Source organism: Canis lupus, chromosome 38, assembly GCF_003254725.2.
Source record: "Canis lupus dingo isolate Sandy chromosome 38, ASM325472v2, whole genome shotgun sequence".
In the NCBI taxonomy this organism is placed as follows: Eukaryota; Metazoa; Chordata; class Mammalia; order Carnivora; family Canidae; genus Canis; species Canis lupus.
In genome coordinates this window covers 20,725,121-20,743,153 of record NC_064280.1, presented here as the reverse complement: position 1 = coordinate 20,743,153, position 18,033 = coordinate 20,725,121, and the positions used below count along the sequence as shown (strand labels likewise).

At 47.7% G+C, this 18,033-nt stretch overlaps 1 protein-coding gene across 4 annotated transcripts in view; it reads left to right on the top strand.

Moving 5' to 3' along the window:
* The first annotated feature begins 541 nt into the window (after positions 1-541).
* The window catches only part of DDR2 (discoidin domain receptor tyrosine kinase 2), a 150,000-nt gene continuing 132,508 nt past the window's right edge, over positions 542-18,033 (top strand). The window contains exon 1 of one of the 4 annotated variants that reach the window (XM_025420886.3): positions 542-683. Coding sequence is in view for 1 of the 4 variants with exons in the window: in XM_025420884.3 (XP_025276669.1) it covers positions 1,200-1,205 (6 nt within the window). In the remaining 3 variants the exon portion in view is untranslated. Of the gene's footprint in view, positions 684-981; positions 1,206-18,033 lie in introns of those variants that run through there. The other 3 variants (XM_025420883.3, XM_025420884.3, XM_025420882.3) reach the window with 3 other exon arrangements.

Sequence of the window (18,033 nt, the reverse complement as noted above, 5' to 3'; positions counted from 1 at the left end):
GGAAGCAAGTCCCTCCAGGTGGGTCAGGCCTTCAGAACCTCTCTGTTGCCGTCTACCTTCCTCCACGGATCTCCTGGCCTGGAGTCTCTGCTTGCCTTTCCTTCCCTGTGCTCTCGGACCATCAGGACCTCCAGGGCGGCCCAAGCCTGGCCTTGGTCAGAAATGATCCAGGCTGGGAAGGGTTAAGGACAGGAGCCCTGATGGATGCCGAAGATTATTAATTATCATTTAGGGAGCCGAGGAAGGGTTTCTCCCTGCCGCCTACACTCCCCTTTCACATGATCTCTGGCCATGGCCACGGATAGGAGGGGGAGAGAAGCGGAAAAGGAAGAAAAAAAAAAGGTTTTCAAAATAATTTAGAAGGTCTTTGTACAAGCTTGTGTTTTCAACCAGCAGCACGAATCCCAGGCAGCAATAGACCCTCGGAGGCAATAACCAACTGGGAATTGAGTGGAAAGAAAATAGGAATTCTAGACCCGAGAGCTGTCCAGTTTTTTTTTTTTTTTGGTGGGAGAGGGAGTAGGGGGGAGGGATTAAGTCCAATCTTTCTGGGGGAGGGCTCAGCTCTGGGCTTTCATGGATAAAACACTAAAGATCAACTCCATGTGTGTGACCCAACTGTCCTGGAAACTTCAGCTGGAAGGGAATCCAAACCTTCAGTTGTGCTTATAACTTCAGCTCAAGTAAGAAAAATGAGGTGGGGGGGGGGACAGGGTGGGGACCGAGGCTTCGGTGGCGGGGGAGGGCTTGGGGATGGATGCGGTGGGGACGAGGCGGAAGAGAGCTATGTCTTTAATTCTGTCCTATGGTTATACATATTTTTCTTCTATGAATGGGTTTTGCTGTAAATTATAGCTTTGCCCGTGGTCCCTTGGGTCAAAAGAAATAGTCTCTAAACAGAAAACAGCTCTGATTGGTGACTTTCCTTCTCCCCTCCCAACCCCCTTCCTAATTGAAACCAAATGTGCAATATATTGGATGCTGGGATCCCTGGCGCTCTCCCAGGAATCCTCAGAATGTGAGGTTTCTCTCAAAGCATCTTGCATCAGCCTGTGGATGTATGCCTACCGCCGGGCTCCTTCGCCGGCAAAGTGGAAAAAGAAGCGTTTCACAACAGATTCTTTTTTTGGGGGGGGTTGGAGGGGGACGCAGTGGATTATAAACTCTGTTTTCTTCTTCCCCAATCTGTGTACTCCTGGATGAACGTAAGTTACTGTTTTTGTTTCTCTTTCCTCTCCCCCACCCCCCCATTTTTCTAAAAAACGAAAGCTCTGAATTTGCTTCTGATGGCTCAGGAAAAGTTTTCAAAAGGAGGCAGAAGGGGGGTTTGGAGCCAGGCGAGGCCGGGGAGGGAACGGGGGCGCCGTAGACCCGAGAGATCCAAGCTCTCACTGGTGTGCAGGGAGGGGTCCTGGATTTATCTTTACGGAGGGAAGAGAAAAGCAGCCGAAGCCAGAGCGCCCGGCCCGGAGCCACCAGCCGCATCCTCAGTCGCAGCTCCAGTGCAGGGCACGGCGGGGTGGCGTGTGGCAGGCAGGCCAGGCCCACGGCACCGCTGGTTCCGGCGCCTGGACAGGCCGAGCGCGGGAGCTGGTTTTGGGGTGCAGTAAGCGCGGTGCCCGAGGGTCCTGAGTCCGGGAGAGGACAACTGATTGCACTTTCGTTTTCTCAGCAGCGTCGCCAACTCCACTGGGAGCAGGGCAGCTTGCGGGCTGTCTGGCCGGGTGGCTGGGAGGGGGCCCGTGTGGAGCGGGGCTTCTCACCCCGCCTGGCTGGCCCGGGGGTGCCTTTCCCTTTGTTACCCCGCAGCTCGAGGCTGTTTGCAGTTGGGAGCCCTGCGTCCTGGCTGATGTTCAGGAGTCCCATCCAAGCGGCTGAAACTCTCGGGGTTGGGGTGCTCGCCCTGTCCGGGCCCGTGGAGGGTCAGCACCATCTTGCCCTCTGCTTTCTGCGTCCCTTCCCCAGAGTTAGAGCCCCGCGAGGAGCCTCAGAGGTGCACCCAGCCCGTTGATCCGCAGCTGCAGCAGGACTGACATGCCGGGGCCGCGCCGCGCACGCTGGTGGGCCTGGCCGTGGAATCGGGGCTTCCCTCGCCTCGAATGCAGCCCTCCGTCCCCCCCCCACCTCTACTTTCTTGTTCATTTCGTGGCCGAGACTATGGGGACACTTCAATGAACGAGTCCCCACAGGGACCCTCGTTACTGCCCATGGAGGATGCTAACGGTGGCTCATCAGCTCGTGGTATCTCTGGTCACACAGGGGACCCTTGAACAACAGGGGTTGGGGCACCGACCTCTTTGCAGTCGGAAGTTCATGTATAATTTCTGACTCCCCCAGAACTTACCTACCGATAGCCCACTGTGGACCAGAAGCCTTGCCCGCAACAGCTAGTCGGTTAGCGCGTGGACTGTGTGTCGTGTGTTCGCATATGTGTGTCTGTTACGTGCCGTATTCACGCAATAGAGTCGACTGGAGGAAAAATGTTATCGAGAAAATCATGAGGAAGAGGAAGAAGCATTAGCAGTACTGTACGTTTTTTTTTTTTTTAATCAGAAAAAATCTGTATCAGCAGACCCACGCCAGTTCAGACCCGTGTTTTTCGAGGGTCAGCTGTATTTGGTTGTGTGTGTGCATGTGTGTGTGTGTGTGTGTGTGTGGAAAGTAAAGGAGCTGACATCCGAGTGCTTACTATGCACCAGGCTCCACGCTCAGAGCTCAGTATGCAGCGTTGGACGGATCCTCAGCTCCCTAAGACGCGATTCCTATCTCATACGTGAGGATACCGAGTCTCCGCGAAGCGGAGCGGGCTGCTCAAGGAAATGCAGCTAAGAAGTCTGAAATTCACGTACGCCGGACTCTAAAGCCTGTGCTCTTTTTTTTTTTTTTAAAACATCCTTTGCATTTTACTTTCTTACATTGAGGTATACCCATAACGGCCGGATATTTGTACTCCTTGCAAAGTGATCACCACGGTTCGTTCAGTCCCCGTCCGTCTCCGCACATCGCCCCACAGAAGCGTTGCCTTGTGATGAGAGCTGAAATCTGTGCTTCGAGTCCCTGGGCGGTCATGCCCCCCTCACCCCTCCACACACGCCTGTGGTTACTTTCCGGGTCGAATTCCGCGTTTCCCTCCGTGGCCAGGAGGTGAAGGCATCAGGCTGGGCCGGGACGGATTCGGATTCTCTTGCGGGGTGCGCCCCTGTGCACGTGGCTGCGTATTTATCTGGTGCCAGACAGGGGCTGCAAGTGGGCACCCCTGCAGGCTTCCTTCTGCGCGCTCCCTAAATACTTCCCTTTGCCGTGCAAGGAGCCTGGGGTTTAGAGTCGGAAGCACCGAGTTCAGGTGCCGGCTCCACTTTTTACCTCCTGGCAGTGTTGCACCTTGGCCTCTGTATTTATTACCCGGGGACGACGGCAGGACTTCCCAGTGTTCTTGTTTGACGAGATATGGGACAGGAGTGTGTCCTGGAGGCTGGGAAGGGCTTAACCATACCCATTCCTGTAACGATGATCACTGCAAACCCAGGACCACAACGTGGGGCCGCCTGTGGCATGTACTTGTCTAAAACCCTGAAATGGGAGGCCGCAGCCCCAGCCTCCTTCGGATGGAAGCAGCCCCTCTCCGTGGGGGGAGCAGTTCCAGTCTTTCCATCTGAGGCTCCCCTCCGGTGGCCTGGCTTGGCCATCGCTCCTCGCCCCAGAGGTCACAGCGGGGACCGGAGGACACCATGCTGGCCTTGGGTCTCCTGCTTCGGTCTCCACCACCTCTGACCAGGGGGGTGTGTAGTCGTCCCTTGGTTTCTCCTTGAAGGAGATGGGCCTTTGAGGGGCTTCATGGCTGAGGGTGGATCCCTGACCCGAGGCTTTCTTGTCCTTGGCAGAGCGGCTCTGCACCCCATGTCCCCCGGGCTGTGCCTGTAGCCAGAAGGAATGCAGCTGCTCCCGGGGGTGGGGCTGGCGGCCCGGGCAGCGGGGAGGCCTCTGCCTCTGCTTCTGGTTAAGATCTGTTTGCTTTATAAACACGGAAGGTAAGGGCAGGGGGAGGGCCTTCTCAGGATCTCTTACTAAGAATCCTCACACTGCAAGTGCCCACAGTGTCTGTGCCTGTGGGATGATAGGAAATGCATGCCTGGTCTCTGCCCCCGGCCCTGGGCACAGGGCGCCTCACGCCCTCCTAGTTTTCCAAGCGCTGAGAGCACTGGGGGCATTTCTTTTGAGCCCTTCGGTCTCTGACCCATGTCCTGACCCAGGGCTCCTAAATCCCTCAGAATTTCCTGGGTGACAGGAGTGTCCTTTGTTCTAATGGGTGACTCTGGGTGGGCTCCTGGATGGGGGCCGGTCACCAGAAAGACAGCCCTGATCAGAAGCCTGATCAGCCCCAGAGGCTGGAGGGTGAGTCAATGATCCATCCTGCCTGCACGCGGAAGCTTCCATGAGAATCCCCGCAGAATGCAAGGGGGAGCTCGGCGAGCGCGTCTACCTACTGGGGGGTGGTACGCCCCAACCCCAGGACAGAGGCTCCCGTTCTCGGGACGCTCCCAGGCCTCACCTGTGTATCTCTTCTTCCGGCTGTTCATCCGTCTCTCTTCTCGTATCGTTCTTTATATAATAAACTGGTAAAAGGAAGTAAGCGGTTCCTTGAGTTCCATGGGCTGTTCTAGCAAATGATCAAATCCAAGGATGGGGTCGTGGGAACCTCTGATTCGTGGGCCTAGTCAGACAGAAGTTGGGGACCTGGTGTTTGCCATTGATGCCTGCACTGGAGGGGGACGGTCTCGGGGGCCTGAGCCCTACCCTGTGGGGTCCACACCAGCTCCAGGAGGCCTGCGTCAAAATTTCTGGGTGCGGAAACCCACACAGCTGGTGGCAGAGGCATTGTGAGTGCGTGAGCGGAGGAAACGGAGTTTTTCCTGGACGATGTCTGAGCACAGGGTGGGAGCATCATCCAAGGGAGCCCCATCAGCCCCCCTCTCCTCTAGCGTCTCTGGTAGCGCACCGTCTTCTTCCTCCACAGTCCCTCCCTGGGCTTCAAGGCACATGAGCTACCTATGACACGTCAAGAATATAGTGCATAGTGCAGACCTTCCCACTCCGACTGCCTTTCTAACAGGCTACCAAATAAGAGCCCCCCCCCCCACCCTGCTCTTGTTAACGCCACACTGGTTCTAGGTTAGTGATCGTTCTCAGACTCGCTTCCTGAGCTCCTTTATGAGATCCCCTCTCAGGCACATCACCCACACCTCGAACACGCAACCCAAACACGTGTCTCACTGGCATCCAGAAGGCTCACCCCCGCCCCATCTAAAAACAGACTTCCTCGACGTGCCCAAGTCCTGTGCAGGCTCGCCCCAGCGGCGACCGTCGTGGTGCAGACACACTGGGCTCTTTATGCCCCTTGCCCTGTTGGAAGCCGTGCCCCGTGTGAATCGACTCTCTCCCAGCGATGACGACTCAGTCCAGAAATGTGCCCGACATCCCCAGGCATCCAAGAGCGTCTCTGAATTCAGCAGCCCGTCCGCAGTGAGGACTGCTCCCCAGGAAATTAGAAACCCCAGTGGGACTTAAGGACCTCCAGGCCAATGACTGTCAGAGCATCTCCAGCTGGGGGTTGGGAACCAGTACTTTGAAGTGCCCGCAGAGTGGCTCTACCGTGAACCTCCCCTGCTGAATATCCACTTCGGTTGCCTCAGCCACTCCTTGGCAGGCATGAAGGGCAGCCCGGACTGCACCCCCCTCTCCTGTTGTCCTACAAGCAATCTAACGCTTCGTGCCTCCCTCCTCCAGTTGCCTCGTGTGAGCTTCCCACAGACCTCCTCATGCTGTGTCCGACCTCGCTTTTCCCCTTAAGTGGAAATTGTCCAGGCCTCAGACTCTTCCCAGTGTGGAGTCAGATAGACCTGACTCCCAACCCGGGCCACGCTCACCCACGCTGGGCCCCTGGGCCACCTGCTCAAACCCCCTACGTCTCAGTGTCCCACTCTGTGATGTCAGGATTATAATTCCCATTTAATAGGCATTGCAAACGCCGCCCCCGAGCACTACACAGTTAATAGACGAGGTCGATGCGGATATCACCAGTTCAGCACTGCTGTGTGGTCCTCCCTGTTTTCCCGAGGCCCATTCCCAGCACTCACCTGCCCAAGTCGGCCTCTGCCAGCAACAGCACCCAAGGTGCGCTCGCAGAGCAGAGGACGTGGGTTCAAGTTCTGGCTTGGCCACTGTGTATTAGCCAAATGACCATAGACAAGATACCCAACCTCCTTGAATCTCCTTCGTCTTGTCTCACGGGTGTGATAGAAGAACAGGTGCCACTAGATATGCAGGGAGGCCCGTGCAAAGCCTCGCACATGGTGGGGTGAACGCTCAGTAAATGGCGCCTCTCTTACTTGTTCTGAGGCAACCATTGGTTCCTCACAGGCCACAGGCTCACTTTGCATGAACCTTGGGGACCAATGCCTTGGATTGATTCCTTTCATCTGAACACCTTGGTTAGGTCATGGATGAGATTTGCTGGAAATTAGCCTTTTTGAATTTGAAATGACAGCCGTTGTGTCATCTCCTCACCCCCACTCCCTGCTTCCCCCACTGCACCTTTACCCAACCTTTCCCCTAATACCCGGGACACACCTGTGCCCAATACCATCTTGTCATGGGGAACTGATCAAAGAGTGGGTTACATGGCTGGGGGTCTACATGACACCAGAAGAAAAAAAGAATTGGCAGTTTGGGGCAGGTAGGGAAGAGGGATATTATATATTAGCCATTGGGCAAGTCACTCCCATTACAATGAAAAGATTTAGAGGCTGTTACAAAGAGAAGATAATCCCATTACAATGAGAGGTTATGAGTCACAATGTCGACTGCTGTTAGCTGAATGCAAAATGCATTCAGGAAAGGGAGAGATGAGCTAACCAAAGAGAAATTCAAGTTTTGTGCTTCCGTAGGAATCTTCCAATAATAGACTGGTCCCACCATGGGTTCCAAACTGGAGGGACCACAGGAGGTGGGGGTCTGGGGGCACTGGCCTTGACTTGTTTGTGTTGACCTGTTTTCCCCTCCTTCTCATACCCAAGTCCCTGCCTCCCTTCCCCATCCCCACACTTCTCGGGAATTTCTAATCTGTTTCTCTCTGGTTGTTCTGGGTTCTCTCGGAAATTCCATTTTATTTTATTTGGTTTTCAATAAATGCGTCTATTCAACAAGTATTTATTCACTGCCTATTAGTGTAAGACACTCTGTTTAACATTTTTAAATAACCACAGCTTAATAAGGGAACTGAGATGTCCAGACGCCGGCCCAGGGACATTCACCAGAACACTCATCACCTAGTGGCTAAAGCAACGGTCTCCCTAAACTTTCTTTGTCTCTTTTCATTTCATATGCATGCATTTGGATTTGTTATGATGGGGCCCATATTATTCTGACATGACTTAGTTGAAAATAATTCTCTTCTTCTTTTGGTTTTCTCTCTGATTTTTGCTTTCTGTCCTTTCTGTTTTGCGTAGAACTATTTGATGCTTCCAAGTTTGTCTAATTCTCAAGCAATGGAGGCTCCCAGCACTTGGCAGGGTATATACTTTTTAGCTGGAATCTCACCTTGGCCTTCCTCGCCTAAGAAAGGTCGAGTTTGACCCAGCCCAAGTGTCACTGAGTCCTGGAGGAGCAGTGAAAAGGTGAAGAAGTTCTAAACTGGGCTCATACTCACTTCGAAGCCCCTGGGTTCAGCTGGGCTTCTCCTGGACACCGGGAGGGTCTGCAGTGGATCACTCATTCACCTGTCTTGTGGATTGTGTTTTGTGCCTAGACAGACACCAAAGAGATGTTGGAGGGTCCCTTGGACCTACTGCTCAGAGGTTAATAGTACCTGCACTGTGGTGTATGGGTTGGAGGGGAGGACATGATGGTTTCAGCATCATCATTTTCTAGATTTTTTTTTAAAGATTTAATTTATTTATTCATGAGAGACGCACACAGAGAGAGGCAGAGACACAGGCAGAGGGAGAAGCAGGCTCCATGCAGGGAGCCTGATGTGGGACTCGATCCCAGGTCTCCAGGATCACACTCTGGGCTGAAGGCAGGCTCTAAACCGCTGAGCCACGCGGGCTGCCCAATTTTCTAGATTTTTGAACTCAGAGAAGTCTTTTGACGTCCTTGGGCCTCAATGTCCTCATCTGTCTCCCTCCTGAGTTTATATCCTCTCCTCCTTAGGTTCATATAAGATGATGTGTAAGAAGCTTTATACTAGAAAGCACCGTGCCTATGCCTACGAAGATGGTAGGTGGCCTGTCCTTTTGGACACATTTCAGAGGTAGCTAATCCAGCAAAATTTTCCATATGCAAGATTGTCCTTAGGGTCTTCATGGCTTAGGCAGCCAAAAATGAATTGAGATGGGAAATGGATTAAAAAGAAGGACAAGGAGTATGTGAAAGAGGAATAATGTCTAGAACTTGAAAGTCAAGGAGTAGTAAAGGGGGGGTTGCTGTTTTTCTTCTTTTTCTTTAAGAGTTTATTTATTTATTCATGAGAAACACAGAGAGAGGCAGAGACACAGGCAGAGGGGAGAAGCAGGCTCCCTGCAGGGGCCCGATGTGGGACTCGATCCTAGGATGCCGGGATCACGCCCTGAACTGAAGGCAGATGCTTAACCACTGAGCCATCCAGGCATCCTATAGTGTTTTTCTAAATAAACTTATGAGTATATATAATTTTGATAAATATATGCCCTAATTACGAAGCAGTTCCTTTGCCATATATGCACGTGTGTAAATATATTTATTGTTTGTATCTTGATTATAGATTTTTATGTAGTTGTAGAAAAGGACAAATAATCTAGTTTTTTTTTTCATTTCTTCTTTAAAAATTTTGAACACTATAATTGAGAAAAATCCAACAATTAAAATCTTGGTGAATTCTTATGTCTTTTTTTAAAAAATTTTTTATTTATTTTGGTAGTCACAGAGAGAGAGAGAGAGAGAGAGAGGCAGAGACATAGGCAGAGGGAGAAGCAGGCTCCATGCACTGGGAGCCCGACGTAGGGATTCGATCCCGGGTCTCCAGGATCGCACCCTAGGCCAAAGGCAGGCGCTAAACCGCTGTGCCACCCAAGGATCCTGAATTCTTATGTCTAAGAGAAGTAGTTTCTCACCAATTTTTACTCCAATGGCACTGATTTTTTAAAAGATCATTTTTTTTTATCCATTATGAATTTTATGGCATTCTGGGAAGCTGTCATCGCTTTGTTTTTGCTGAATACATACATTTATGTCTTAGCAGATGTTTGTTGTGGGTTTGCTCTCTGCCAGGTGCTAGTCTAGGTGTTAGTGATCAAGAAGACCAACAAGATTTTAGATGTTTATGATCCTTCATTACATGATTACAAATCATGCTCCTTGGTATTTCCCTAAATGAGTTGAGAGCGTATGTCCGTCCACACAGAAACCTGCCTCAGATATTTGTGATGTTTATAGCAGGTTTATTTGCAATCGCCAAATGGATAAACTGAACTGGACAAACTGTGGTCCATTCAGACCATGGAATATTACTTTGCAGTGAAAAGAAATTAGCCACCAAGCCGCGAAAAAAAAAAAAAATAAGGAAGAGCATTCAATGCATGTGACTAAGTGACAGAAGCCAATGTGAAAAGGCTGCATTCTGTGTGGTTCCGACTCCATGACGTTCTGGAAAGGGCAAAACTATGGAGGCAGTAACAGGATGAGTGGTTGTTGGGGGTTAGCGAGGAGGGAGAGATGAACATGAAGAGCGCAGAGGATTTTTAAGGCAGTGAAACTATTCTGTATTATACTAAATGGCAAATACATGTCATTATACTTTTGTGCAAACCCACAGAATGTGCAACACCAGGAATGAAGCCTGATGTCAACTATGGACTTTGGGTGATAATGACGTGTCAGCGTAAACTCACGGAGTGTTAGGAATGTACCACTGTTGGGGCGCCCGGGTGGCTTAATCGGTCGGGCATCCGACTCAGGTCTTGATCTCAGGGTCGTAAGTTCAGGCCCCACAATGTAACACGATGGTGCAGGATGTTGACGTAGGGAAGGCTGGATGCGTGTTTGGGGCGCAGGGAGTATATGAGAACGCTCTAGTGTCTGCTCAGCTTTGCTGTGAGCTGAAAACTGCTCTGCAGAATGAAGTCTCAAATCCCAAATTTCCAGCGTTTTGATTTCATTCTGGCTTCCTTTCTATTTGGAGGCAGACCTCGTATCATAGTTATAACGGTGAGCATTTCTATTTAAAAATTATTTTTACTTTTCAGATAACTGTTGCTATTGTACCCTAACGAATAATATATAATAATTAATAATAATAATAAATAAATAATAATGAATAATATCTTATTTATTAAAGGTAATGGAGGCAAAACTTTTGCTATAAGTGGTTAAAACGATTGGTAAAGACTGATTTAACAGCTTACTAGCAGATATTTGGGAAATCTCTTTGTCACATCATTCAAATTATAATAACTATCACCTGAAAGGAGAGTCATTTGTTTAACTAATGTAACACACAAATATTCTCGCTTAAAATCATAGTGTGGTAGCAAGAGTGGGATAGTTCAGGTTAAAAGAATAAGCTTTTTTTTTTTAATTTATTTTTTATTGGTGTTCAATTTACTAACATACAGAATAACCCCCAGTGCCGTCACCCTTTTTTTTTAAGTTTTTATTTAAATTCCACTTAACATACAGTGTAATATTAGTTTCAGGTGTACAATATAATGACTCAACACTCCCATACAACACCCGGTGCTCATCACAACAGTACACTCCTTCATCCCCCTCACCTGTTTCACCCATCCCCCCCCACACCCGCCCCCTCTGGTGACCATCGGTGTGTTCTCTACAGTTAAGAGTCTGTTTCTTGGTTTTTATTTTCTCCCTCTTTCTCTTTTCCCCTTGGTTTTTATTTTCTTTCTCTTTCTCTTCCCCCCCCTTTGGTTATTTGTTTTGTTTCTTAAATTCACATATGAGTGAAATCATGTGTATTTGTCTTTCTCTGAGTGACTTACTTCACTTAGCATTATGCTCTCTAGCTCCATCCACATCACTGCAAATGGTAAGATTCATTCTTTTTTATAGCCAAGTAGTATTCCATTGTGTGTGTGTGTGACATCTTTTTTTATTCATTCATCAATCAATGAACAAATGAACACGTGGGCTGTTTTATAGTTTGGCTCTGGTAAGTAGTGTTGCTATAAATGTTCGGGGGCATGTATCCCTTTGAGTATTTTTGTATTATTGGGTAAATACCTAGTAGCACAATTGCGCGTCTGTAGGGTAGCTCTTTTTTTAACTTACTGAGGGATCTCCATACTGTTTTCCAGAGTGGTTTCACCAATTTGCATTCCCACCAACAGTTCATGAGGGTTTCCTTTTCCCCATCCTTGTCAACATTGTTTCTTGTGTTGTTGACCTTAGCCATTCTGACAGGCATGAGGTGATACCTCATTGTGGTTTTGTTTTGCATTTCCCTGATGATGAGTGATGTTGAGCATCTTTTCATGTGTCTATTGGCCATCTGGATGTCTTCTTTGGAAAAATGTCTATTTATGTCTTCTGTCCATTTTTAAATTGGATTATTCATCTTGGGGGTGTTTAGTTTTTAATTTTAACTTTGCCACATTAGCAATTGGACTTTATGCAAGTATTTTTTAGACCTGTCTGCATTTCAATATTCTCATCTGGGCAATATGAAATTTCTCTATCTTCTTGTTCAAGTATGCTAATCACTGTCCATACCAGCACCCATTCTCCCATTTTCACTTTTATAGCTAGGTCTTCGATCACTGCAGTCTCAACTGTAGTTCTTACCATGTGCTCTGACTATCCTCTTCTGTCCTCTCATGTTAGCTAAATGCCACCCTCCTCTAAAGGTCAGCTTGAGTTTCAGATCCTCTGGCCAATTCAGACCTTCCTTTTGGAATCCCTGGTTCTTTGGGTCACAATCATGTAGTTTAGCAAGGAAAATGTCTTAGGTAATTTTTATAAGTCACCTTGTGGCATAATCCATAAGTATTTGCTGAGCTATCAATATATATTCTATTAAGGTCTCATGATTTGCCTCACATAGCGTTATTTGTTGCTGGGAAAATTCTTAGAGGGCTGTAACTGAAGCCTCATATACTATAGTCTTTGAGGATGTAAAGGAGCTCAATAGACTTCTATTACTTGGTTATTCTGTAAGATCAGGATGTCCAGAGAGCCAGGTTTTGGAGAAATGGTGTAAGCACTGGGCTCACTATCAGACATACTGGACTCAGTTCCTGCTTCTCTTGCACGGTGGAAATTGAAGAAAGGAACGAATGAATGTCTCTGTGAGTACAAATGAGAAGGAATAAAGTCACATGTGAACACTTGGTACACTGAGTATACAATGTACACAGGGCTAATTTTTTAAAAAGCAGTGAGTAGAGAATGGTTATTCCCAGAGACCAATGACTAGTCGATTCAGGTTTCAGGATACAGCCCCAGATTTGGCTTCTCCTGGTTTGACGATGGGCAGAGCTGGTGTCTTTCTTCGGATCATGCTTTTTCTCTCATGCGTTTGCTCAGACCTCTGGGGATAGAAGTGCTTACCTTTCACCTTCCCTTCGCACACTAGTGCTCACTCTTCTTTGAAGCAGCTTTCATTTAAAACAATTATTAAAAAATTCTCATTTGAACATTCAGTGTCACATAAGAAGCAAATTAACTGCTGCTTTAGATCATACTTAGAGGTGAAAAAAATTTTAAACCTTTTAAAAGCTATTCATTACCACGGGGATGTCAAGCTAGGATGTAAATTCTAGACTTATGTGGATCCCTCAAAGGAGTATGAAAAGTTATTTTCTAACTCTTTTCCTGTGCTTTTGGTGGTAAACTTTGTTTTTGCAGGATAGAAGGCCAAGGATCGATGGCCTTCCTATTATCTCTTCACAACTTTCTGATGTTTACTTGCCTCCCTCATTTTCATGACTTCAGGTGCTAACTTTGGCCCCTTTACAAAGGCCCACAGGCACCCCACTTCTTCCAGAAAAAAGAGGGGCTCTGCTGTGCTGTATGCTTAGCTCGAAGAAATTCTAGCTCTAGGATACCAGGTCTCCTGGCTTTCATTTTCTAATTGATCATGTAGTTGCCAGCATTTATGATGGGTCTTCAATCAAAGACACTCAGAGTGTCTAAAGTTATCCTGTGAAACTTCAAATGACTTTGTACTTCCTGATGATCCTACTACCAGGAGCTTTGCGCCCTGGGCAGAGCAATCTAGGAGATGGAAGGAGCACCAAAATAGGCCGAAGTTCTCATTTTCAGCCCAAACTTCTCAAGTAGTATGAATCTTGAAAGGACTTTCAGTGTTTAAGATCTAAGTCCTCACTTGAGTTGAGCAGGGCAAGGAAAAGTCTGGCGAAGTTCTTAGGTAAATAGGAAAAAAAAAAGAGTTTGACACTTTACAAATGGCTCCACATTTGTTATCTGCAGACTCCGCGTAACACACGAGTCCTGGTTTTGAGGGAGATGGTGCATGTGGAAAGTCTAGATACACTTACGATGTTGCTTTGTGCAAAGGTGATTAAGGCACGAGCTGGGGTACCTCCAATTTCTTTTGGAAATAAACTGATATTAGGTTTTCCAAAGAAGTATTGAAAAAGTCATAATGAAAAGGAATAGAAACTGTATTGAATACTGTTATACTTAATGCTATATTTTAGTGTGTGTGTGTGCGTGTGTGTGTTTTATAACAAAGTACTTTGTGGGGTGGGAGTGGGGAAGGTGCTCTAATACTTCAGTGCTCAGAGCCTCTAAAGGTTCTTCATCCAGCCCTTTATAGGAGTATCAGCCATAATTGTCATCGCTGATTTGTTCCCAAATTTACTCAGCCCCAGTTCCGTAGGGCCGTTGGAGAAACACTGTGATGCTATTCAAAAATACACCCAAATCTATCCCTGTGATGAGGTTATTGTAGTTTCTACTGAGTGATCCAGCAATCAGCATTAGGGAAGAACATCCATCCCACTGATCATGGGGGGTTCCAACACTTCCTTCTGAATAAATGAGGGTTAGATGAGAGTGTTGATGAAGCATGGTGACGTCTAGACCCACGTCCTTTCCTTTGATCAGAACTCAGCAATTCCCAGCACCACCACTAACCACAACTCTTAGGGCCAGGCAAGTGGCTTCAAGGGCGAGGTGAGTGGTGTTCCAAGGAGAGTCTCTTGACCACCTCACCTCCACCCCCCTGCCCCCCACCAGACTAGTAGCTTTGCTGATACCAATGTAGGGGGCTTTGGGAAGTTAACAAAATGGTACAGAAGGCTGTATGGAACAGACATCCTGCAGGGGTGGCTTTGGGTGTGGGGCTCTGAAGGAGCAGATTCTCTGCTGCTTACTCTTGGTGAAAAGGCCGGGAGCAGGCTTTTCACAGGAGGCAGGTGCTCATGGGATAAACTTAGCTCTCTAAACATCTTCTCTTGGGATTATCCAGTTTGATGTTACTCAAATCTGAACAATATATAATAGACATATTTTATAGGATTTTTTTTCAGTTCCTCAGGACAATTGATTATTTAGATGTCATTAAAATATGAATACACATGACAATAGGTTTACACTTCTTGTGCTTATAGTTCTCCTGCAACTATAAAGCCAAACCAAATTTATAAATGAAATCAAATATAACTATGAACTCAATAAAATAAATTGAAAACATTATTTTACTGGTCAAATGATGTGGTTAGTTGAAACGAACCATTAGTGTGGAGGGTAAAGATAGAGTGGAACCATGTGGCCTCAGGGCTTGGTCTATGTGTCATTTGGGTCTGAAACAAGTGTAATTTAAATGTAATTAATATGCATGCAGAAAATGCCCATCAGGATAAGTATGCTAAATTGTTAATGATAGTCTCAGGGGTTTATGAGTTCAGGAAAATAAAATCTCATACTTAACCAAACACTAAAAGTAGGAAATGGTCAAATGTCAGTATTTATTTATTTATTTGAGAGAGCACACACACGAGCAGGGGAGGAACAGAGAGAGAGTGGCAAGCAGACTCCGCACTGCGTGTGGAGCCCGACATGGGACTGGATCTCGTGACCCTGAGATCGTGAGTCGAAACCAAGAAAACTGAAACCAAGAGTCGGTGGCTCAAACTGACGGAGCCACCCAGGCGCCCCCAGATGTCAGTTTTAATAAGGTATCATTTGATAATTTGTTTAATTGTCTATTCACTGGAGGATAAGATTAGCATGGTGGTGACATTAAAATTAAGAGAATGAGGGACAGGACCATTCTGCTTTGTGTATTTATGCCTTGGGCTTCTGCGTACAAACCAGGAGGTGTTGGTATGTGAGAAGTCAGAGTCCACATCACACTTCTGCTCACAGCATGAACGTGGCACTGACGTCTACGGTGAGCAGATTGAACTGCCCGGTGCCATTCGGTGACTCAGTGCCCCCTCCCACCCCCCGCGTGTCCTCTGTTTGTAGATTGGTTCTTGACTTGATCTGGCTCTCATTTGGCATTTGTAGAGCGGTGAACACAAATGAAAAGGCAGGCACTGAAATTACACAGCAGAACTTGGTTCCCACTCCCATTAAGAGTTTCAAATGATAGAATCATAGATACAAAATTTTTAAAATGCTGGAAATTTTGTAGGTGGCAACTTACACTTGGGGACACTGCCTTTTTTTTTTTATAAATTTATTTTTTATTGGTGTTCAATTTGCCAACATATAGAATAACACCCAGTGCTCATCCATCAAGTGCCCCCCTCAGTGCTCGTCACCCAGTCACCCCCACCCCCCGCCCACCTCCCCTTCCACCACCCCTAGTTCATTTCCCAGAGTTAGGAGTCTCTCATGTTTGGGGACACTGCTTTTAAACTAAATTCAGACTCCAGTTTTTCTCAGCAAAGACATTCTGATCTCCCCGGGTCTCTTTCAAATGTTTTAGTAATTACAGTAACAATCATGATGAATTCAGGGTGATGTGTTTAGTGTGTACCAAGATTTAGGCAAAGCCCTTTCTCTGCATAACCTTGTGGAAGCCTCGTGGTAGTTGTGTGGGGTGGGTATCTTTCTGTTTTCCTATTTTATCTAGGAGGACACGTGGCGCGAATCACACGGCGATTTGCACGCAGGTCTCCCTTAACCCCACACCTAACCCTTCCCCACCACTTAGTCACTCTCCGCTCGCCTCCGTTACACATGGTGAACTTCCCTTTCGCTGGAAGCCGGCATCACATTTTATAAGGATCTCCTTAGCAGCCCGTCTTTTCCGCTGGCCAGTGGGGCTCTCCCCTTGAGTGTGCATCAGAATCACGTGGAGGGATTTTTACAAATGCAGATCCCAGGCTCCACCAGTGAATAAGAACTTTTCTTTTTCTTTTTTTTTTTTTAAAGATTTTATTTATTTATTCATGAGAGACACAGAGAGAAGGAGAGGCAGAGAGACACAGGCAGAGGGAGAAGCAGGCTCCTCGCAGGGAGCCCGATGTGGGACTCGATCCCAGGTCTCCAGGATCAGGCCCTGGGCTGAAGGCGGCGCTAAACCGCTGAGCCACCCGGGCTGCCCGAATAAGAACTTTTCTGTGCAGCATCCGGGGAACCTGCATTTTCCTTTGAAACAACCTCCCCCAGGGGATTTTGTTGCAGGTGTTCTTCTGATGCACTTTGAGTAAAAGAGGGTCTGACCGTGGGTGCCTCATGGTTGTCTCTTAACCACCTCTGCATCCCAAGGCCTTGCTCGCCAAGTGTTTGTTGAATAAATCAGGGAATGAATGAAGAAACAATTTTCAATAGAGAATGTTCTTCTTGAGAAGAACACTCTTTTGGCCAGACCTTTGGAAAATGTGGAGCTCCTGTTTAAATATCACGGGATATGGTCAAGCTAGACTCTCCCCTGTGAGAAGGTGGTGGAAAGCACAGCTCTGTCTTCCAGAAAAAGAACAAAAACTCACTGGGTCCTTCAGGATGGGATTGAATCTGTCTTCCTTTTAATAAAAGAGGAAGCTCAAGATCAACTGAGCTAGAAACATTTTAATGCCTTGAGGCCCAGGAAAGGGTTAGTTTCCCCCAGTGTTTTATAGACGTGACGTTTTCTGCTTAACTTGTAGTTCTGAGGTCAGCGTGGATTAATTCCTTTATTCAGCAAGAGTGTTTTTGAATGCTTACTAAGTGCCTTGAATGTATTAAGGCCTGATCTTTTTTTTCTTCCTGAGTCTAATACCCATCAGAAAACTCAGGAAACACTGAAGCCATGCGAGTGTGTGCGGGGCTGGGTGCTCAGCGTCTGGAAGCACAAGAGCCCACGGAGGCGCTGGTACAGCAGTGCCCTGGAGCCCAAAGTGGCACGAGACTGGATTGAATCGGACAGGCAGGAAGCAGAGGGCAGGAGGCGTGGCGCCTTGGCAGCCACAGTGCTTGTGGCCGGCTGGTTCAGCTAGCAGAGGGGCCGGGCGCCTGCAGGGGTAGAAATGTGCACCGGGGAGCATGGAGAAACAGCATTGCACAGGAGTGTTTTCATACATGAAGGGGAGCTTTGGGTGTTGTGGGGTTTGGAAATTCCTTTTTGTCTTGGAGCAGATCATGTGTTGTTTTAAGATTAATGTGACTGTAGCCTGTAAGGTACATGGCCGGGGAGAAGGGGTTGAGTCAGAAGACCCATTAGAAGGCTGCTCTCAATCATCCAGATGTGGTTGGCTTTGGACCACGGTGGCAGAGTGAGCGAGGAAAAAAGCCCGAGTGGCTGTGGAAGGAACTGGAAAGGACACAAGGAGAGCTAATTGCTGGTAACGGTGCGGAAGCCCAGTGAAGCCTGCATGCTGGTGATGGGTGGGGTGAGCACCATTTCCCCATAAGAGCTCTTCGTTGGAGACCAGTGTCTGATGCTTCTGACCAGGACCCCAAGTCAGAATTTCTCAAGTAGATGTTTCACCCTTTGCTGTGGGCACAGCGGATGGCTCAGAAGACACTAGGACTGTTTGTCGTTCCTCCATCCTTCTCTGCCTCCTGTCGCTTCCCCACCTGGTTCCCAGG